Raw genomic sequence first — 22875 nt, forward strand, 5'->3', positions numbered from 1 at the left:
TGGAGAATGTGTGGCCGTGAAGTTGTCGTAAGTCCATGGGGCAGGAAGTCTTGTCCAGATTTGGGGTGTCGGGGCTCCTCGGCATTGTGGGATAGATGTTGCAGTTGGGTGCGTGCGGGAGCTCAGGTGTGTGCAGGAACAAAATCGGCAGAGCCCTCTTGCCTCCCGGCCGCCGAGGTTCACTGTGGCCTCCCCTCGGCTCCCCGTTCTTGGTCCACCTTTCCTTCTCAGCTCTGGGGGAGTTTGTCCAAGGCCATACAAGTCGCCAGAGCAAACGTTGACCTTCTCTAACGAGGAGACCATGATGGGGACAGCAGCTGTTATCTGGAAGGGGGACTGGAGAGTGGGCCCCCCCAAAAGTGGGCCAGGTGTCCTCTACAGCTGTTCACTGAATAACCGGCATGGGTGAACTTTCGGGTGCTCCCCGTGAGTCCTGAGCTGGTGAGAGGCCCTGCTCCTCAGTGGCCTGGGGCCCGAAGGAGAAGGGAGTCTTCATGAGTCCTCTCAGTAGACTGTGGGCTCCTTCCAACAACAGAAGGATTGAAAGCGGAACTAGCCTACCCTCAACTTCACCCCACATGGTCTGCTACATCCCCGAGTCAGGGCTCTGTCCTGGGCCCCAGGAGGCAGAGGCTGGGGTGGCAGAAGGAGGGCTGGCCCGGGAGCAGGATGCCTGAGAGACAGCCAGCGCTCGTCCCTCCGCCAGATGAGGTTGAATATGTACCGTGTGCCGGGCTGCACTTGGCCCTTAGAGCGTAGTGATGAGCAAGACAGGCAGACAGCAAACACGCACATGCCAACAATGCAGTGGGCACCGAAATACCACGGGTCTCAGTCCCACCGAGGCTCTGCGTCAAAGGTCACCTCTCTGTATATAGCTTGTATTGGTGTTTGGGGGAAAAGAGGCCGAGAGTATGGACCCAGCATGGTGGACCTGATGTGCGGTGAGGGGTGGGCCGGTGATCACCATGTGGGGGTTCAGGGGCCCCGGAGACATGGACGCTGCAGGAACCATGGCTCAGAGAAGGGCAGCCCTGCTGTGTGCAGGCTGGTCTCTGAGCAGCTCTCTGTCCTCACAGGGTGACCGCGGCTTCGACGGCCTGGCTGGGTTGCCGGGAGAGAAGGGCCACAGGGTAAGTGTCCCCTCTCTGAGGGATTCGGGCACCACAGGGGTTTCTCGGGAGGCCCTTCCAGACAGCCTTAGGTTTCCTGTGTGGGGTCAGGTCCCCTCCGTTCCAAAGCTGTCGGGGAGTGGGAACGAACGCCAGCCTGATGTCTCTGTTGGTGGAAGATCAGGCCAAAGGAAGCAGGTTTCTTCCCTGCAGCTCATGATGGAGGGGCCAGCGGGTGCACTCTCTCGAGGGGCATGAAGGGTGAGGAGTGAGCCGCTCCTTTGGGAAATCCTCTGTCTGTTTCATGGGGCCTCCCACACCTTCGGAAATCCAAATGGCTACCGTTTCAGGAGCTGCTGAGCATGCTTCGCACCGCTTGAGTGGTGATTCTGGGAGGCTGGGATGGTCCTGAGTGGCTGCTCCTGTTGAGGAGGGTGTGTGGTGGCGCAGTCGGCCGCCTGCCCTGGTTTTCTCATGGTGTTCGAGGTGATCTCCATGTGATGGCTCTTTGCAGCTCATTGGATGTTCTCTCCCTGTTGTCTTTGAAGTAGATGATGCTGCTTTTATGTTTTGGCACCTTCTGGATGTGCAGGCACCTGTGCATGTGTGTACATGCACATTCACACACACATGTGCATGCACACGTGCGTACACACGTGTATACTCACATGCACACATTTGTTGATTTGGTCAGTGAGGTCTGTCTATCATGTTCCGTGAAGCTTCGAGAAATGGTTTTTGCAATTTAGCTGCAGCAGCTTCCCACATATTCTAGGGCAATCATGTGAGAGCTGGAGCAAAGGCAGTCTCCAGGTCAGGGCCAGTCCCTTTGATTGACTGACGAGCAAGTATTGAGCACCGACTGTGTGCGTGCCTGAAGACGCAGGGGTGTGAGGTAGACCGGTGCCATCCCTCACGGCGCTCACAGTCTGGGGCGGGGGCCCTTTCTTGGGGGCAGTGCTGGGCTGGGGTTATGCCCCAACTTCATGCAGAGAAGTCAGCAGGGTGTAGCTCAGACCCCATCCCAGGGTCCTGGGGCGCCCCACGTCTGAGGCTTCCGCCCAGCCCTGCTGGGTGCCCAGTCTGGGCAACCTGCCTCCAGGTGACCGAGTTCCTTGGGTGAGAGTCCCTACACCCAGCCACGAGCCCAGTCCTGTCAGCATGCGCCATCTCCCAAAGGGTCTTCTCTGACTCCAGGAAAGTCTGCAGAAGGGTTGGGATTTTCAGTCTCCAAGCTGGACAAAATGGGGGACTCAAGACAGCCGTGCATGACCTGCTCTGAGTGGCTAACACTGACCCTGGTTGCTTCCTAGGGTGACCCTGGCCCCTCTGGCCCGCCAGGACCTCCAGGAGACGACGGAGAAAGGGTACGTATCCCACCGGGTCTCCAGCTACACCTGCCTGCCCATCTCCTCAGGGAGTTTGGGCAGGAAAACAGTTCCTGAAACACCAGTGGCAGTGAGCCTGGCTGCCTGTGTGTGGAGGGGGGGCAGGGCAGAGGGTCCTGAGGGCAGAGAGATGGGATGTAGGGACACAGGCCGCACAGAACCCCTGAGAAAAGCACATCGAAACATTTATGTTGACTCTATGGGCCCTGCTGATGGACGGCATCCGGGAGTGGCTTTCACCTGTCACAGGTCTCAGAAAGAGCGCCTCTAACTGCAGGAGACAGGGAGACAGGTGCCCCGTCACCCTGGGAGGAGCCTATGTCGGGAGAGCTCCTGAGCTCAGTGTCTCTGCCGATCTCGTCCACATGAGGCGCAGACGGAGGTGGCGGGGTGGCGCAGCTCGGGGACCTGGGGGGAGTAGGGTGGAGGGTCTAGAAAATGACTATCTTTGCCCTGGGGTTAGGGAGAAGGTTGAGGAGCCCTGGGAAATGAGAAAGAAGAGCAGGCAGGGCATTGGAAGCAGGCTGCGGCAGCGTGTCTGTCCTCAGGTGGCATTGTCAGGGCAGCTTCTCCTCTCTGGGCCTTAGCACAGTCCAGTGTAAGATGAGGAAAAAGTGAGGGGCCCTCTAGGTGTGTGTGCTTCTAGAATCCGAGGAGGTGTGTGCTCCTGTGTGTGTGTGTACATGTATGTGCATGTGTGCATGTGCAGGGCTGTGTGCATGCATATGTGCATGGGTGTGTGCATTTGCTGTGTGTATGTGCGCACACACGTGCGTGCCTGCATGCTTATATGCATTATATACATTTGTATGTGCATGCATAAGGTGTGTGCATGCTATGTGTGTGGGCATGACTGTGTGCATGTCTGTGTGTGTTCGTGTGCATGCACAATGTGCATGCATGCATTTGTGTGCAGTTATGGCTGTGTGTATGAGTGTGTGTTCATGTGCATGCACAGGGTGTGTTGTATGTGTTTGTGTGCGCATGTGCAGTGAAGGGAGGAGGAGGGAGCAGTGCACTGATGGAGAGAAGCAGAGTGTTGACAAGCAGCTCCTGACCATGAACCAGCCAAGCCAGGGCAGCAGTTCCTTCTAGAGCCAGAAGGAAAGACTCATCTTGGTTTGCTCTCCCGGCTGTGTTTAGGACCCTGGCAGATATTGGGCTCCCTCGGGGCTGGCTCAGGGGACCTGGTGATTCTCTCAGATTCCGCCCCAGCCCCCGTCTAACATTCACATTCCTGTCTGTCTATCATTTATCATCTATCTACCTATCTATCATCTATCTGCCTATCTGTCATCCATCATCTATCTATCTATCTTTGTTTAGTTTCTGTCCATCTTTCTCTCATTCCTCTCTGTCCTTACCCACCCAAGTAGCCAGATCTTTTGATCGCATGATTTTTCTGCCCAGCTTTCCCCTCATTGGATCTGTGGTCTGTGAGCTCCTGAGCAGAGTGTCCCAGGGCCCCAGACCTCACCTTTTCCCTGCAGCAGCTGCACACCTAGCAGCTCTCTGGGAGTGAGAATGTTCTGGGCTTTTCCTGCTGGTACAGTGACTAGTAGATCTGGCAATACCCTGAGGCAGCCCCAGGCCAAAGGATCCTTCTGCACCGCTGAAGGGAAAATCGTCTCTCTGCTGTCCAGGCTTTAGAGCTTGTCCCTAAACTCCTGCCTCTTTTCTCCCTCACAGGGTGACGATGGAGAAGTCGGGCCCAGAGGGCTGCCCGGGGAACCTGTGAGTCCGCTCACCGGGTGGGATGCTGTCTCCTCAGCACGATGACGGGCTGCAGGAGGAGGCTGCCTCCCGGCAGAATTGGGGGTTGACTTGGAGCATAGATGAGAGAGGGGCTCAGCCTTGAAACAGAGACAAGTCTGGGGATTTCCCTGGAAAGAAAAGGAAGAGCACATGGGGAGGCTGGCAGGACGTCTCTAAGGAGTCAGTCCGAGCCTTCTCCAGGGGAGGAAGCTCAGACCTCCTGAGAGTTGTGGTTGGGACTCTAGGCTACGGTCATGGTAGGTGTCCAGGATCCATCATGGTGGGTGTCCAGGGTCCATAATGGTGGGTGTCCAGGGTCCATCATGGTGCGTGTCCAGGGTCCATCATGGTGGGTGTCCAGGGTCCATGATGATGATTCTCCAGGGTCCATGATGGTGGGTGTCCAGGATCCATCATGGTGGGTGTCCAGGGTCATCATGGTGGGTGTCCAGGATCCATCATGGTGATTCTCCAGGGTCCATGATGGTAGGTGTCCAGGATCCATCATGGTGGGTGTCCAGGGTCCATGATGGTAGGTGTCCAGGATCCATCATGGTGATTCTCCAGGGTCCATGATGGTAGATGTCCAGGGTCATTATGGTGGGTGTCCAGGTCCATCATGGTGGGTGTCCAGGCTACAGTCATGGTGGGTGTCCAGGATCCATGATGGTGGGTGTCCAGGGTCCATGATGGTGGGTGTCCAGGGTCCATGATGGTGGGTGTCCAGGGTCCATGATGATGATTCTCCAGGGTCCATGATGGTGGGTGTCTAGGATCCATCATGGTGGGTGTCCAGGGTCATCATGGTGGGTGTCCAGGGTCCATCATGGTGCGTGTCCAGGATCCATCATGGTGGGTGTCCAGGGTCATCATGGTGGGTGTCCAGGATCCATCATGGTGATTCTCCAGGGTCCATGATGGTAGGTGTCCAGGATCCATCATGGTGGGTGTCCAGGGTCCATGATGGTAGGTGTCCAGGATCCATCATGGTGATTCTCCAGGGTCCATGATGGTAGATGTCCAGGGTCATTATGGTGGGTGTCCAGGTCCATCATGGTGGGTGTCCAGGCTACAGTCATGGTGGGTGTCCAGGATCCATGATGATGGGTGTCCAGGGTCCATGATGGTGGGTGTCCAGGGTCCATGATGGTGGGTGTCCAGGGTCCATGATGATGATTCTCCAGGGTCCATGATGGTGGGTGTCTAGGATCCATCATGGTGGGTGTCCAGGGTCATCATGGTGGGTGTCCAGGGTCCATCATAGTGGGTGTCCAGGGTCCATCATGGTGATTCTCCAGGGTCCATGATGGTAGGTGTCCAGGATCCATCATGGTGGGTGTCCAGGGTCCATCATGGTGGTTGTCCAGGGTCCATCATGGTGTGTGTCCGGGGTCCATGATGGTGGGTGTCCAGGGTCCATGATGATGATTCTCCAGGGTCCATGATGGTGGGTGTCCAGGATCCATCATGGTGGGTGTCCAGGGTCATCATGGTGGGTGTCCAGGATCCATCATGGTGATTCTCCAGGGTCCATGATGGTAGGTGTCCAGGATCCATCATGGTGGGTGTCCAGGGTCCATGATGGTAGGTGTCCAGGATCCATCATGGTGATTCTCCAGGGTCCATGATGGTAGATGTCCAGGGTCATTATGGTGGGTGTCCAGGTCCATCATGGTGGGTGTCCAGGCTACAGTCATGGTGGGTGTCCAGGATCCATGATGATGGGTGTCCAGGGTCCATGATGGTGGGTGTCCAGGGTCCATGATGGTGGGTGTCCAGGGTCCATGATGATGATTCTCCAGGGTCCATGATGGTGGGTGTCTAGGATCCATCATGGTGGGTGTCCAGGGTCATCATGGTGGGTGTCCAGGGTCCATCATGGTGCGTGTCCAGGATCCATCATGGTGGGTGTCCAGGGTCATCATGGTGGGTGTCCAGGATCCATCATGGTGATTCTCCAGGGTCCATGATGGTAGGTGTCCAGGATCCATCATGGTGGGTGTCCAGGGTCCATGATGGTAGGTGTCCAGGATCCATCATGGTGATTCTCCAGGGTCCATGATGGTAGATGTCCAGGGTCATTATGGTGGGTGTCCAGGTCCATCATGGTGGGTGTCCAGGCTACAGTCATGGTGGGTGTCCAGGATCCATGATGGTGGGTGTCCAGGGTCCATGATGGTGGGTGTCCAGGGTCCATGATGGTGGGTGTCCAGGGTCCATGATGATGATTCTCCAGGGTCCATGATGGTGGGTGTCTAGGATCCATCATGGTGGGTGTCCAGGGTCATCATGGTGGGTGTCCAGGGTCCATCATAGTGGGTGTCCAGGGTCCATCATGGTGATTCTCCAGGGTCCATGATGGTAGGTGTCCAGGATCCATCATGGTGGGTGTCCAGGGTCCATCATGGTGGTTGTCCAGGGTCCATCATGGTGTGTGTCCGGGGTCCATGATGGTGGGTGTCCAGGGTCCATGATGATGATTCTCCAGGGTCCATGATGGTGGGTGTCTAGGATCCATCATGGTGGGTGTCCAGGGTCATCATGGTGGGTGTCCAGGGTCCATCATAGTGGGTGTCCAGGGTCCATCATGGTGATTCTCCAGGGTCCATGATGGTAGGTGTCCAGGATCCATCATGGTGGGTGTCCAGGGTCCATCATGGTGGGTGTCCAGGCTACAGTCATGGTAGGTGTCCAGGATCCATCATGGTGGGTGTCCAGGGTCCATCATGGTGGGTGTCCAGGGTCATCATGGTGGGTGTCCAGGGTCCATGATGGTGGGTGTCCAGGTCCATCATGGTGGGTGTCCAGGGTCATCATGGTGGGTGTCCAGGATCCATCATGGTGATTCTCCAGGGTCCATGATGGTAGCTGTCCAGGGTCATTATGGTGGGTGTCCAGAGTGCATCATGGTAGGTGCCCAGTGTCCATCATGCTGAATCTCCAGGGTCCCTCATGGTGGCATCCAGGGGCAGTTGTAGGGCCTGAATCAGCCACAGTTTGCCACCCTTTCTGATGGCTGCACTTCCTCAAAATGGAGCCTTCCAGCAGCGCGCCCCTGCCCAGGGGTCAAGAAGCTCTTTTCCCTAAGCTGACTTCTAATTTGGGCCAAAGCAAATTTCCTCAGCGACAAAAGGACATTAATTACTTTTCACTTACTGCTACTTTTCAAATGTCTCATTTTGTTACCCACGTCGGTGCGGCCGTACGCGTCTGGCGATGTTAATTGAGGAGAAATACTGCAAACGCTGCTGCATGCGGGAGAGCCCGGGGTGGGCATTTGCACTTTCATTTGGCACTGAATTATACCCTAGTCGTCTGATGAGCCACTAAGGAGAGCTCATCAACACAGCTCTCTCCTTAACACGTCTAAGCGATACCTTCCGGGTTATTAACTTCCAAAAAACATTTCTATGACTAGGTATTAAAATAACGAAGGGAGCATTTAAGTGGCAATGAGTGTGGGAAGGATTCCTCTTCCACTGCCTCTGAAAAGCCTGTATCAAAATTCAGGACCCTTGAAATCACTGTGCCCCGGTCGCAGGCTGGATCCCCCCCGGGAGGAGGGTGGGGGCCAGCGGTTCAGATGTGGGCTGCTTCCCGGGCAGGCGGTGACTCTGTCCTGTGCCTCTTGAATCCTGTGAACCATCCTGGGGATGGTTCTGCCTTGGGGCTGTGCCCCTCTGCGTGCGCGTGGGGCTGTTCCCACACACATGCCCCTCCCTGCCAGGGGAGGGACTGAGCTCTGGGCCGTGGTGGCCATCCCAGGAAAGAGCCGAGCTCCAGGCTTCCTCTCCGTGCATTTAGTCACGATGTTCCCATCAGAGACTTAGTTTCTGCTACCTCCGTCATCCCTGCACCTGCAGATGGATGTCAGAAATACAGTCGCAGGTCACGTGCCAAGGGGCTGGAGAGAGACAGAAGTGCTCATGCAGCAGAGTACGATGGTGGCCTTCTCTAGAGTAGCTTTTGTGTGAACCTACCCTGAGCGAGCGTGTGAGGAAGGCTCAAGGCTCCCTTTCCCCGAGGGCGCCCCTTGCTCCCCTGTCTGAGCCCCCCGTTGATTCCAGGCACCTCCACCTCTGCCTCCCAGAGCCGAGGTGGAGAGGTGGGGTGGGGCGAGGAGAGGAAGCAGGTGAGGAGGTGTTGGCCACGTCCCTGGGAGACACGGAGACCTGTGTCGCAACAAAGGCTCTGGGCAGAGTGGGGCCCAGGGGGTCGCAGCATTTGCCTGGGCACAGGGCAAGGGGGGCCGGGCTTCCTGGCTGAGTTTGAACCATCCCGGCTCTTTCCTCTTGCAGGGGCCGCGTGGTCTGCTGGGGCCGAAAGGGCCCCCGGGCCCTCCTGGACCTCCCGTAAGTCCTGTCACGTCTTTGCGTGTCTGTCCCCATCTCTGCCCATGAGATCCCACCGCCCAGCTTGTGGCCCACTTGGGCCTTCAGGCAGCTCGCCGCGCTGACTGCTGTGCTCACTTGCCTGGCGCTGGTGTGAGACGTCATCCCGGCTCTGATGCTCACACACACACGTAACTGTCCAGCAGCTGTGTGTTTGCAGATGGGGGCACAGAAGCCAGCTGGCTTTATAACTCTCCTCTTTCGGTTGGCTGCGTCCCTTTCCTGCACACAGCGTGTGCTGTTGTAAACAGTAACTGGGATGCCAGAGTTCCTCCCTTGACAGGACTTCCAGCAGCTTCTGTGAAAGTTCTGGAAGGAGGCAGAGGCCTGTGGTTCTGCCAAGCTGAGTCCAGGGCACCTCTGGCCCCTCCACCCTTCTCGGCCTCTCTGCCTTGCTCTCAAAGACATGAGAGCCTGCCCCGCACGGTGCTGAGGCCTGGCAGCTCCATTAACCCCAAGCCGATCGAGCCTTTAGGATTTATTTGGGATCCAGCCTCTCCCCTCCCCTAAAGGATGTGCCATCCCCTGACACACTGCGGGCAGAGGCCAAGCCGTGTGGAGTGGGACTGTCCTTTTGAGCATCATTAATTCTTCAACATTCAGTCTTTTTTTCCCCAATCTCATCTAGGGTGTGACGGGTATGGATGGCCAACCAGGTCTGAAAGGAAACGTGGTAAGTCTCGGGGGTCCCCGTGCCCTGGCCTGGCAGCAATTACCCCGGGCAAGCTCCTAGCCAGACGAGGTCTCTGGTACCCTCAAACCCAGATGGCGGTGTAAGGCAGCGGCCACAGGCCTCGAGCCTGGCCCCCGTGTGGGGAGCCCTCCTGTGGAGCCCTCTGGCTCCTGCAGAATCCCATAGCCGGCACATGTTCCACTGGGAGCTGGGCCCCATCAGTGCGGGCACGGAGGGAGGTCACCTTCCTGCTGTGCAGACCGGCTGGTGATGAGCACGTACTGTGAGCAGTGCCCACGGAGAGAGAGAGACAGGGACAGAGAGAGAGAGAGAGAGAAGGAGAGAAAGAAACAGAGACAGAGGGGCCGCCTGCCTTCTCCCATCTGGGTGTCCTCTGGCACTTGTGTCAGGCACGAGAGCAGAGTGGCACCCCTGCCCGCCCCCCTGGAGCCTCCTTCAGTGCCTTCTTCTTGTTCCCTGTAGGGTCCTCAGGGAGAGCCCGGCCCCCCGGGACAGCAGGGTAATCCCGGTGCCCAGGTAAGTGAGCCAGCGGGCTCCTGGGCCGCGGGCAGTGGGGGGCGCAGGTGGTCAGTGTGGTGCCCTGGGTGTGAGCAGCCACCGAGGGCTGCCCTGTGCTGTGCGTCTGGCCCACAGGTCCTGCAGCCTGGAGGTGACCTAGAACCTGGGTGGGTGCCCGGATGAGGGAGAGAGTCCAGGGAGGATGGACGGAGGGCAGGGAGGGGTTCTGAGCCAGCCAGTTCTCTGATGCTTCATGCCCGGCTCTTCCCTCTCTTAGGGTCTTCCAGGCCCCCAGGGTGCGATCGGTCCTCCTGGAGAAAAGGTACGTGGGCTGAGCTGGGCGTAGGGGGCCACCGGCCCTGGGGAGCGCGCTCCTGCTGGCGTCAGGCTGGGGATGAGCGCTGGCCATTGCCAGCCGTGATGCGTGCCTTAGTCCTCCCTCAAGACAGGGAGCTCAGGTCACTGCGCACTGAGCAAAGAAGCTGAGAGGAAGACCAGGGGTCTTTGTTGCTCATTGATTGATTTCTTCCTTCCTTCCTTCCTTCCTTCATTCTTTTCTTTGTTCTCTAGCTGTGTATTGGGTTATCATGTTTAGGAAGAAAAATAAATATGGGATGCCCTGTTAAATTTGAACTATTTGTCTGAAATCTAAATTTAATGGGGCATCTTGTTTTGCTGGTGTTTATTTTTGTTTTCACCAAATTGGGCAACCCTAACCCTATCCTTGGCACCCACTGAGTCCTAGATACTGGGGAGAGACCTGGAACACTGCAGCCTTCCGGGGCTGTGGCTTAACCCTCCTCAATGCGCCTCGTGGGGATCAGCAGAATTACCACTAAGGGCGGTTCTCAGCGCGTTGTCATCCCGCAGGGCTTTGCTGAAGCACAGGGTGCCGGGCGCCGCGGGGCCCGCGCCTCCATTGAGAACCGCTCCCGTCTTAACTTGGTGGGCAGTTTTGTTCCAATAGCAAAACCTGAAGGCGCTGGAAACAGCCAAGGGAGAGGGCCCGCCTCTTTGGGTGCTACAGGTGGCTGGAGGCTTCCAAGCCAGGGGAGCAGAGCCCCTCTCAGCATCCTTTTCAACAAATGTTCTTTGAGCAGAAATGTTGGAAAGTAACCTTGGGGGCATATGGGGGAGCGCGGGCAGCCCAGGGAGACCCCGGGCGTCTGCTCACAGAGCCTCTGGTTTCTTCTAGGGTCCGCTGGGTAAACCAGGCCTCCCAGGAATGCCCGGCGCTGACGGGCCCCCGGTGAGTACCCCTGACCCCCTCTCCCCTTCACACAGCCGCCCCCGTGCCGGCCCCAGGAGTTGGGGCTGGGAACCCAGGCAAACCACCACCTCCCTCGCTCTCAGGACGGCGATGAGCGTGTGGCCCTCATTTCCTCCCCTGCAGCCCCGTTGATGGAGACCCATTTGCTCGTGAGCTTGATTGCTCAGTAATTATCGGGTTTTGGGCTTGCTCTTTCAAAACAAGTTTCAATCAAAGGGCGGTGATTGCGTGAATGGGAGCATTTGCTGTTTCTTAGGGTGCGCTGTTTAACGATCAGAACTCAGCCTGGCGTTCTAACTGTAAGGAGGGCCGGGCCGGGCTCCAAGCCAGCGCACGTGTCACCGGTGTCTGAAGGGCAGGGCCGCGTGCGCCGAGTGTATTTTTAGAGCTCGCACACCGAGCAGGGAGGGTGACTAACAAGTACGTTTGCAGTGAGTGAGCGCACAGCTGTGGAGCCAAATTAGGTACCGCCTCGAAATAGCGGGTTTGTGACAGATGCAATCTGTGGCTGAGCCGTGTGCAGGGGGAGGATGGGGAAGTGACGAACGCTCAGTGCGTGCGTGTGTGTGCCAATTTATCTGCACACACCACCCTCCTCTTTGTAAGCTGCTATTGAGGTTTTTTTTAGAGTATTCAGTTGATGCTGAATAGAGAGCCTATTTCGGAAAGCAAGATCAGCCAGATTAATTATTTCAGACACAGTGTATTTCATTGTTTTAATAACACCGTTAAAAACTAAGCAAGAAGTTAACTATGTGGACCATTAATTGGTGAGTGTTTAACATGCAACTATCTATTTCCATTTTCACGGCTGAGAACCGTTGTGTCCCGCGAGCCCAGATCCCAGGGCTTCTGTGTTTGTCTGAGCCGGCACGCTACCGTCGCGTCCGTTCCCACGCGAGCCGCTCTGGGGCCTTCAGTCCCCTCGACTTCTGGGAGTTTGGAGACGAGGGGATGGAGATTGTGCAAATGTCATTTACGTGTTTTAGTTCCCATTTACACTTAATTGCATTTTCTAATTATAAAATAACACATCTTGTTATGGAAAATTAGGAAAATAATTGAAGTGACAACAAAATGAAATCCGTCCCGAATCCATTACTGTGGGTTAAACCACTGATGGCAGGTGGTTGGTCATTTTTTCTTTCCTTTTCTACAACGTTGAGTGCGAGTGGAATGTTTCCCACAATATGTCATGTCAATGGCCAGGCCCGGGCCCTGCAGGAGGGAGCCAGTGTCCGGGAGAGGGGTGGGCACACGGCCCTCGCCTCCACGACCTTACCCGTTCCGCCCTGGAATGCCTGGCCTCACATTGAAACTCCGGGGCACCAGGGTCCCTGAAGGGTCACCAGTTTCTGTTCAGATTCCTTAGGGAAAGAGGGGCTTTGCGATACCCCTTGGCCCTGGAGCCGGCAGGCTGCCCCTCGCAGCCCTTCCATTTCTCTTCCCTCACCATTTAAACCTTAAATATGAATGTACCGTGCACTTGTCTCAGTGTGGCTGTGCTGGGTCGACACTAAAGACACTTCATGCAAAAGATAAAAAGGGAGAGCATGCACACCACGGGCCTAAAGAAGCAGAGCCAGGTGTCTTATGTGAATCTGGAGGAAAAGAAAGGTTTAAAAGTATTCTCCTGGGGGTCAGCCCAGTGGCGTAGTGGTTAAGGTCACACACTCTGCTTTGGTGGCCTGGGGTTTGCAGGTTTGGATCCCGGGCACAGAACTATGCACTGCTCATCAAGCCATGCTGTGGCGGCATCCTACATACAAAACAGAGGAAGATTGGCACAGATGTTAGCTCACTGACAGTCTTTCTCAAGCAAAAAGAGCAAGACTGGCAACAGATGTTAGCTCAGGGCCAATCTTCCTCACCAAAAAATAATAATAATAATAATAATAGTAAATAAATAAATATATAAGTAAATATTCTCCTAACAGAGGCAGCAGCACGTTGTTGATCAGCCTTAAAGAGAGGGCTTTGCTTCCTCTTTCCCTTGTATTGGTTTGATTTTGGCTTAAGAAAGAAAGGAAGGAAGATTGACAAAAAACCCTTCAAGGAAGGTGAGGAGTTTCCGAATGTATTAAGTCATTCTGGCTCGCACACGATAGGGAAATGGGTAAATGAATTATGGTTCGAAGGAATATTACAGAGCCAGGAAAAAATCAAATTTCAACAAATATGCAGTGACATGAGAAAAGGCTCATGATATAATGGTGAGTTAAAAATATATCATACGACGCCAATCTTGCATGCATATGCACGGAGAAAGGCGATTAGAGGGACTATCCACACAATTAGCTGTGGTTGCTGTGAGTGGCGAGGTTATAAAGGATTTTCATCTTCTTTTCCATTTGCCTAATATTCTACAATGAGCATATATTACTTTTTTAATCAGAAAAATATCAAATACAAATAATTTAAGCTTTATTATTTTTCTATTGTAAAAGTAGCGTTAGTTATAGAATATTGGAAAAATGCGAACAAGTAGAGGGAGAGAGAGGAAAACGGCCTGGCCTTTCACGGCACAAAAAGCAATCATGCTTATTGTAGTAAATTTCCTTTCAATGTTTTTCTGTTCAAACATTTTCAATAAGTGAGCCTTGTGCTTTCCCCCCAGCCCCCCAAAAAAGTTACTCTCATTCTATAAATACAACTTAAAATGCATCTAAAGCAGTTTGGCCTCGATTCAGTTGATAGTGGTAATTACAATACTTGCTGCCATTTGCTGGTCACTCACAATGTGGCCACAGCCCGGTGCTTCGTGAACGAGCTCTCTCACCTCCTCGGCCGGCAGCTCAGTGCTGTAGGCCTGTTATATGCATATATAACGCCACCACGTCAGTGAGGGCGTTACCCCACGGAGGGGCAGCTCGCATCCCTCAGTGACCAGGACGTGGGGTCTGCCCGCTGTGTGTATCCCTGGGATCCTGGGGCTTGACCACCCACAGACATTCCCCCCACCCAAGCCCCCAAGTTCCTAAGCAGAAAGATGTCTGCAGTTGATGGAAGTGGCAGTAAAGGCCCCCAAAAACCCATGTGGGAGAGAGGGGCAGGTCCCTGTCACTGAGAGGCCCCACCTGCACTGTGTCACGCTCCTGAGGATGCTCCCACCGCCCGTGGCAAGTACGGCTGACCTCTGCTCCAGAGCAGGTCCTGAGTACTAGGTAACCGGGCTCATGTGCAGCTGACCTTTCATTGGACATTTGTCACTTTCAGTGTTGGGGTTCTCTTCACTTTAGAGCCAGTGCATTTGTTTCAGACCCCAAACATTCGTGGGGCCTCTTGGAAAGGCCGTAGGGACCCTGGCAGTGTTGGCCCACCTGTGGGGGCTCATCCTGGGTGGCTGGGCCCTGCCCTGCCAGCATCCCCACCACACCACCTGGCCTCTGGTTCCTGGAATCCTCGGGGGTGGGACTCTCTTTGCAGACAGCGAATACTTCTCTTCCTGCTTTTGTCATCTGTGTTTGGTTTGTGACCTCTAAGGCATGCAACCCAGCGAGCAGCCTGGGTTGGGAAGTCAGAGAAGCTCGAATTCCTGCGAGTGGACTTGACTGGGGCTGGGGTGGTCAGGGGTGGTAACCAAGGGGCCATCACCGTTTCTGCTGGGGCTCAGGCCACGTCTGGCATGGGCTGTGGGTCCTCACCTTTGCTCGGCTCCCCTCTCCGTCAGTGTCGTCTGAGGATTTGATGCACCTGTGTGAAGACCTGTGCGCACCCTCGGACCCTTGGAGGTCTGGGCCACGTCATCACTCGTTTAGCCACAGATTCATTTGCTGGGTGACCTCGAGCAAATGTCTGGTTGTCACTGTCCCTGCTCACCCACACTCGAGGGCGGGCAGGGTGCCAGCTGAGTCAGGTGACATGGCCCATGGCTGTGCGGGAGCCCACCTGTGGTTTTGAAGCCCGCTCCCCGCTCTGGCTATCACCGTGGCCTACTGTTGCTCCCGTTTTACAGAGGAAGCAGCCGAGGGTCAGGGGCGGGAGGACCAGCTCAGAGCTGGCTGGGAGGGACCGAGCGGCGCTCAGCTGCCTGTCGCTTCCAGGGCTCTCCGTCTTCATTTTCCCGGGAGGCAGGAGGTGGGCGGGAGCCGGGCCCTGCTGTCGCATTTCTGGGGAGGTGGGGGGTCAGCAAGCCTCCCTCCTGAGCAGCCCTGACTGATGCTGGTCTTCTCTCTCTTGACAGGGGCACCCTGGCAAAGAAGGCCCTCCAGGAGAGAAAGGAGGCCAGGTGGGTACAGGCCGTGCCCTTGGGCCCTCCAGCATGTCCTCAAGGCGGTCAGGGCTGTTGGCCCCGTCTCTGCTCTGGGCACCCCGTTCAGGAGGGAATAAGCAGGAGCAGCCGCCCCTTCCTCGGTGTCTGGGGAGTGGGGACCTCCCCCCGAGAGAAGCCAGGCCCTCCCACCCCATCTGGGTCCCTGTGATCCCAGCCCATACTCGTTCTGCACATGGGGTGCAGGGGCAGCCCTGACCTTGGCCGCACGGAACTGGGCGATGGTGCAGGCTCTGGACCACAGGCTCCTACTGACCCACTGCCACTGTGTGTTCGGGGCCCAAGATGTGGGGGTTTAAAGCTGGGTTGGTTTCTAGGCAGCCTGAGACCTCGGGGATCTGCCTGCTGCCCTGTGTGTGGCCGAAGTCCCGTGCTGCCTCCCTTCCTACTCCTGGCCTCCCCAGGCCCACGCCTGCTCCTCTGGGGAGCTGTGGACAGTAGGCAGCAAGGCCCTTAAGCTGTCAGAGGCTGTCCTTTCCCTGGGTGGTCAGCCATGTCCCCTCCTCCCAGCGGAGGCTCTCCCGTTTTACTCCAAGGTCCCCAGGCCGGAGTGCATTTCATTAATGGCAGCTCGGCCCCTCCGAAGCCTCAGAGCCCCGTTCCCCATCCCCCCGCCCCATACTTCCTGCGTGACCTGCAGTTCGCTTGGTCGCAGGTGTTCTCACTCACTGTGTGACGTGAGCTGTGCCTTTCCCAGGGGGCTGGGTCCAAGAGCTCCTGGGACTTGGCCCCGTATGTCTTCCGAGGGGCTGACCTGGGATACCCGCTCTGCTTGTAGCAGGAGGGGATTTGCTGGTGGAACGCGAGCTTTCTGGCTTGTGCTGGAAGGTCCCCCGAGTGGACTGGACTCGATCATGCGCCGCCCACTGGAGACGGAGCTAATGGTCTTTCCCCTTTGGTTTCAGGGTCCGCCTGGCCCCCAGGGCCCAATCGGCTACCCGGGTCCTCGAGGTGTCAAGGTGAGATTCTTGCAGCCCCACATCTTCCTGGAGGTCAAGATTGGGACTGTGGGCCGAGGCTTGACAAGTTTTAGGGAATTTCTCCGTGGTTTAACCTCCCTCCTGTCTGGACTGGAGAAGCCCTGGTCCTCCCAGCCTCCTATGTGGGAGGTCAGGTCCCCGGACAGGGGCCTGAGCAAGGCAGGGGGTGACCAGCTGGAGCCAGGAAGGGCTGATGCGGAGCAGGGGGCCGTCTCCAGTGTGTCTGTGACAACACGATGCATGATGGTGGCCATCTGTCAGGACAGAGTAGCGCCTTTTCCTCACGTGACTTTTATTGTCACTGTTTGTCAAGTTCCCTGCTGCTCCCTTGGGCCCCTCGCACACAGCGGGTCTCAGCCGAGGTGAGGAGCTTGGCGCTCTTTCCTGAAGCTCAGAGACATTTCTTCCGGGCCATTTGCACATTCCCAGTAAGGAAGAGTCTGTCCCCATCCGTGACGTCTGGGCAGGCCTGAGCTGTCGGGAGATGAGGTCGTGGGAGCTGGGCATTTATTCATAATCATGTTTCTGCCATCAAAAGGCTCCCAGAACCTCGTTAAAGGGACCCAGAGCTCCAGAACCATATCCGAAACACGGGTCCCGTCCGTCCCGTTAGAGCTGACTGTGTTTGCCGTGAGCTGTGTCCAGTTTCGCTGCCCTCTGGGTGCGTCGGGCACCTTTACTTGGAGAGGGACGTGCCCCGAGGAGTGTGTCGGGGGGGCACCCTCCTTTCTCCGAGTGGGGACGTTGTGGTGTCTGAAATCTCCCAGCCTCCCATCCCCAGGAATGCTAATGGTGGTTCTTCCCTCCAAATGACTTTTACGCCATGTGAAGGGAAATATATACGTTTGTAAATAAGAAACAGTTGGTTTAGCTTGAGGGATTTGCATGAACACCCCTGAGCTCCTGGCCCCCTACTCCATAGCCCACTGGTCTTCATACTTTCAAGCAGAGGTGTGCGGCTGCCCCGTGGCGTGGATGATGGAGACCCCGAGACCTCAGTTTTCAGTAACTTGCCCCAATTACTGTAAAATCAATGCTGCACTCAGGACTCAAACCCAGACTTGCTTATTGCTAACCAAGGGCCCCATCCTTGACCCCTAGTGGCCCCGACTTCCATTTCCAGCGGGTCAGGTGTCCCAAGGACAAGAGCCCCACAGAGACTCCCCCACATTGGGAGCCGGAGGCCGGCCAGGCCTCTCTCCAAAGCAGACTTTCCCCGGCACAGGCCTAGTGAGTTTTATAAGGTGATAATTTAGCAGAAATGCTGATTGTGTGAGCTCTATGCACGTTTATTTTACAAGTTCTTGTCACACAGCAGAAGCCTCTGCCAGCTACGGTACGTGGCTAATTGCATAACGCTGCTTCTGCCGGCTGAAAAGGTGTTTGCTCGAAAATGTTGTGGAGATGCTCTTGTCCTGTCTGTCCGATTAAAATGCATTCGTGGCATGAGCCGTCCAGGCAGACCTGGAAGGAGTGGCGAGGCTGGACACTGTTTTCACTGGAGAAATAGACTTGCATCCCCCCGTGCACTGGGAAATGTAAGCGGAGCCCACAGCCTAACCAGCAGCAGCCCCGGAGGGAGGGGACGGTGGGGGGTGGCAGTGACAGCCGAGCTGTCGCCATTGGAGACCCACAGCCCTTGGGAAGGGAGGCTTGGCTTTTCTCCACCGAGTCCTGCCTCCTCCCTGAGAAGGGGCTTGGATCTTTGAATCACTGACCTTGGAGCGTCCTTGGGGCTGCCCTCCGTCTGCCCCTGTCTGAGGGGCGTCTGCTGGGCTTGACTGTCAGTAAAATCACTGCCGCCCCTCCCTGAGCCCACAGGCGCTGGGGGGCCGGCAGAAGACCCCAATAGGATTTCACTCAAGGCCTTGGGCAAAGGCACATCCCTCCTGGTTCTCACGTCCGCTGGTCAAGCAGCTTCCTCCGCTCAGCTGTCCTGTGATTTCTTTGCTCTGCCTCCCCACAGGCCGGCCCACCGGGGCCTCAGTGGATGCTCTGGTCCGGTGGTTCTCAGTCGGGGCCGGTTCTTGCCCCTGGGGACGTCAGGAGACATTTTTGATTGTCACTGCGTGGGGGCGGGGAGCTACTGTCATCTAAGGGGTAGAGGCCAGAGATGCTGCTCACACCCTGCAGGGCGCAGGGCAGCCGCTCAGCAAGGAAGGAGCTGGCCCCAAATGCTCTGTCTGTCCACTCCGTCCCATACCGCTGGCCTCTGACACCAAAAATGGGAAAATTTAGGCAGGATTTAGAATTGAGGTCTGGGAGGGATCTTCGCGCTTCTGTCTTGCCCTTGCAAGCAGGAGCAGAGCCGGTGCGAGAGCCCCCATGGCCTCAGAGTTTCGGGCACTGTACCTCTCTCTCCTCTGTCCGGAAGCTTCTCTCTGGGGCTGATGGAGTGGAGCTCAGGGTGCTCCTGGGGTCACGGTCCCCTCCAGGCCGAGGTCGCACTCTCAGCGTGTGTCCGTCTCTGTCCCTCAGTCACTGTCCAGCTTCTCTCGGGCTCCTCTCCTTGGTCCCGGGGAAAAGGCTCAGGCCTGCAAACTGTGCCCAGTTCCTTCCACAAATGGGCAGCTGGCCGCCTGAGGGGCTCGGAAGTGGCTCCGCTGTCCTGGCTGCAGCCTCGGCTGCAACTGGTCTGGAGGTCTGGCCCCTCTCAGGGTCCCGTGGGCAGGTGCCTGAGAAGGCCTCTGGCCATGGGCTGTCAGTCTCTGTCCCCTGCTCGGCGGGTGCAGCATGTGGCTGCTCGACCCTATTCCAGGGATGGGTTTTAGCCAGTCCGGGCGGGCACCCGCACAGTGAGCGGAGGGGAGGGCACATCCCACCCTCGGATTCTGCTTTACACGGAGACCAGACACGTCCTGAGCCAGTTAGAGTAATAGTAATCATTGTCGCTGTTGGTATTATTAGTAATTAGTAGTGTTATAACATGTTGTCACATGTTAATAGCAACAATGGAGAAAGAAAAGAGTCAGATGGGCAGAGCTACCGTTGGGGGCGAACCTCTGGTGCGCCGGGCACTGCCTCGAGGCCTCATGGGCCTTCCCCTGCCACCGGCAGTGATGGCTTAAGGGTTGTCATCACCTCTGCTTTCCCAATGAGGAAAGCAAGGCACGCAGAGGCCTGGGGCATTGTCAGAGGCCGCGGAGCGGGGCCCGGTCTGCCCCACTGACCAGTCTGAACCTGTCTGCCTGACTGAACCAGTCTGCCTGACTCTGGAGCCCATGCTCAGGCCTCATGTCCCACCTGCTCCCCAGGCCTCAGGGAGACGGATGTTTCTGAAAGAGGGCAGGTGTCAGTGCAGGCTGGTCTGGGAATCGCTGATGCTGGATGTGAGGACAGGAGGTGCCTCCGCAAGCCCCCGGGCTCTCTTCCCTCTTCCTCCCGAGAAGCAGACACGCCAGAGGGAGCTGGTCTGGGGGCGGGCGCCTGGGCTGGTGGTCAGCTGCCAAGAGCTCGCCTTGCTCCATGTTCAGGGCTCAGGTATGTTTCTTGCGAGAGCTCAGGAGAGGCTCCGCCTTGTGACTGGTCCCTTTTCCTTTTCCTTTGCACAGGGGGCAGATGGCATCCGTGGTCTGAAGGGCACCAAGGGCGAGAAGGTGAGTGTCCTTCCTTCCCGTAGCGGTGGCCCAGCCGCAGCTGGATCTGGCTGGTGGGCTCATCGGGAACAGCCCTCCAATGACACCCGCTGAGGCTGATGTCGCCTCTGAGTATGGAGGGAATTGATGCCACCCTGCGGGACAGAGTGTTCTCAAGAGGAAAAACTAGTCAAGGAAGACAGGCCTTCGGAGCCGTGGGTGCGTCTTCTGGCAGAGCCGGAGGTCAGGGGCTTTGTGCCCCCTGCCCAGGGCCAAGGCCCTGGCCCTGGGGCAGCGCACAGCCCCCCACTCGCCCACAGAGGCCAGTGATGCCCTGTGCTCCCCTCCCAGGCGGCCGCCTCACAGGGCAGCTGGCAAATGGTCCCTTTGGTTGTTAGATGTTCATCCCGGTCGCCCTTCCAGCTGCGGCAGAGCTGGGCGAGGAGGGAGAGAGGATGCTCTGGGGGCAGAGCGTCCCTGTGTGCCACCAGGACCTCCAGCTGTGTCAGGCATGGATGCTTTTGTGTGGAATCGGCCATTGTTGAGGTGGCTCGAGTGACCACGCTGGACCGAGATGACACAGCAGCTGGACCATCTTTGCCGTCTGCTATGCGTCCTTGTCCGTAGTCTTTGTTCTCAGTGGGCTTCCCTGTGGAGCAGAAGCAGAGAGGCACACGTGCTGTTTCGGGTCCCTCCGTGGCACATCCAGAGTAGGGCAGGAGCCCTGCGCTCAGCGATGGCTTCCGGGGGGCTCAGGAAGCAGGGGACTGAGGGCGGGTCTACCCCGAGGACACCGCTTTCTAAAGGGAGCCCATCGGGGTGAGTGCCAAGCACATTCCCCACGCTGCAGACGTCGTCCCAGCTGTCAGGGTTATTTGTAGGCTTCTCATCCCTAAATCTTGTCCCGTTAGTCCTGGGACCTTTGTCCCGCAGAAGATGACTTCCCAGAGCCCCAGGTTGGCCATATGTATCTTGTCACATTTGTCCTTTAGCCAAAGACATGACTGCTTGAGAGAACATTGATTGGGCTGCCCGGGGTTGCCTCTTGGCCAGGAGAGTTATTGCTGTGTCCCCAAGGGACACAAGGCAGCCTGAGCCGGTGGGGGGTGAGGAGCTGTCTCCTGGACTTTGGCATTATTCGTGGCCACTGCTGCTGAGATGCCAGCACTTAACTGAACACCTCGGATAAGGACCGCGGGCCTGGCGGCTGGCCAGAGAGAACCAAATTCTTATCACATCTCGGAGAGTCACCTCCCTCCTTGTGCGAGCTCCCGGCCAGCCTTGATGTTGCCAGCCTGGCTGATTTTCCCAGGTCCCCTCCTTTCTGTCCCCTTGGAGCGGATGAACGATGCTGGGATGCAGACCCTGGATATTAAGAGGGACAATGCAGCCAGGGCCCCTCTCCCGGGAGCCCAGCGGGCCCTGTGTGCGGTATCTGAGGATTTTCTGGCTGAAGAAAGTCCAGGCTGGAGGCTTGAGAGGACAGGAGGCCACTGACATTGGCGAATGCCCCAGTTCACAAATGGCACTAATGTGTGCAGCTTCCCCGTATGTCGCAGGATGCGTGCCTGGGGCACCTGCTCGGCCGAGGCCCAGCCCTGTGGGCAGCACCATGCCCTTCCCTAAATGCTTTCCCTTCCATTTTCCTTCTCTGCTCTCACTTGCAAGGACAGTGATGGCAGTCCAGTTTCTCTTGGGGGCATTTGCTGTCCGGCTCCCCCTTCTCGAATGCTTGCCCATCATCTGTTACTGGGCCCACAGTGATGCGTGGACAGGACAAACCTGCTCCAGGAAACGGGCGCTGGCAGCCCAGGCGCTGGGCTGCTCACTGTGCAGCTGTGCAGAGCTTTCAAATTCAAGCCGGGTCAAGCAGATGGGCGACTAGGGCCACAGCCCTCCAGCTGCGGGCTGCTGAGCCGGCCACAACCGCAGAACTTTCTGTCCATGAATGCCGAGGGTTAACGGGAACACACTTCACGTGGGACAGGGGACAGAGCACTCAGAATCCTGTGCCCAGCGTGTCTGGCGCTGGTGTGGTGGCCCGGAGGCCGTGGGTGGGGACCTGGGAGGGAGGTTCTTTCACGTGGACCGAGACTCTCTCTCTTGTCCCTTGTCCAGGGTGAAGACGGCTTTCCTGGGTTTAAAGGAGACATGGGCATCAAGGGCGATCGGGTGAGTATTTCGGGGCAGGACGGGAGAGCTGGGTGCACGGCCCTGCAGGAGAGTCTGTAGGAGGCTCTGGGGGTGTTTGGGGCCACAGCACAGCTGCTCAGGAGGGAGGTGACGCCTCTGACGAGATCCAGGCAGGGACAGCCGGGAGCCCCACGGCCTCACTCGCTCTGTCTGCTCCTCAGCCTGCAGCTCGGAGGCGAGGGCGGCAGTCAGCTGGTGTTAACCCCCTGGGTCCTGGGGTCACCTTGTGGTCACCTGGCCCCTCCGCTCTGTGTCCTTACCCCGGGTGGGTGGGTTAGTGGGGATGCGTTTTTTCCTGGCCTATACACTGGATGGCAGAGCAGTTCATTTGGCTCGAAGGAGGATGAGAGGTGCCTGGGAGAGAGAGGGAATGGGGTGCTGAAACGATCCGGTCCAGCCAGGAAGCGGAGCAGCCTCCAGGGCCACATGGCCAGTCACCAGCTGGGCAGCACCCTGCGAGTGTCTGGGGGCCCCTGCCAGCCCTTAGAGCATCTCGGTCCCCCAAACGTCTCCTCAGCTGCTCTTCCAGACCCCCGAGTGGTCCCTCTGGTCTCTGATCACCTGCTGGGCTGTCAGGAGAAGCTGCAACAACCTGGCTGGTTTTGGAATACATAATTTATCTCAGCTCCAGAGAGAGCTGGTCGAGGCTGGGGGACAATGGGGTTTGCTCACGTGGCAGGCCCTCCGCAGAAAGCCACTGGCCGTGTTGTCATGTAAACGAGGACAGGGTGATGCAAATAACACTGAAG

At 57.0% G+C, this 22875-nt stretch overlaps 1 protein-coding gene across 5 annotated transcripts in view; it reads left to right on the forward strand.

Moving 5' to 3' along the window:
* COL5A1 (collagen type V alpha 1 chain) overlaps positions 1 to 22875 on the forward strand; it is a 171987-nt gene that overhangs the window by 94206 nt on the left and 54906 nt on the right. For all 5 annotated transcript variants that reach the window (XR_011432493.1, XM_070251090.1, XM_070251089.1 and 2 more), the window contains exons 18-29: positions 1080 to 1133; positions 2426 to 2479; positions 4190 to 4234; positions 8554 to 8607; positions 9275 to 9319; positions 9803 to 9856; positions 10116 to 10160; positions 11034 to 11087; positions 15292 to 15336; positions 16284 to 16337; positions 19910 to 19954; positions 22052 to 22105. Coding sequence is in view for 4 of the 5 variants with exons in the window: in XM_070251090.1 (XP_070107191.1) it covers positions 1080 to 1133; positions 2426 to 2479; positions 4190 to 4234; positions 8554 to 8607; positions 9275 to 9319; positions 9803 to 9856; positions 10116 to 10160; positions 11034 to 11087; positions 15292 to 15336; positions 16284 to 16337; positions 19910 to 19954; positions 22052 to 22105 (603 nt within the window). In the remaining variant the exon portion in view is untranslated. The remainder of the gene's footprint in view (positions 1 to 1079; positions 1134 to 2425; positions 2480 to 4189; positions 4235 to 8553; positions 8608 to 9274; positions 9320 to 9802; positions 9857 to 10115; positions 10161 to 11033; positions 11088 to 15291; positions 15337 to 16283; positions 16338 to 19909; positions 19955 to 22051; positions 22106 to 22875) is intronic.

Source organism: Equus caballus, chromosome 25 (assembly GCF_041296265.1).
Source record: "Equus caballus isolate H_3958 breed thoroughbred chromosome 25, TB-T2T, whole genome shotgun sequence".
In the NCBI taxonomy this organism is placed as follows: domain Eukaryota; kingdom Metazoa; phylum Chordata; class Mammalia; order Perissodactyla; family Equidae; genus Equus; species Equus caballus.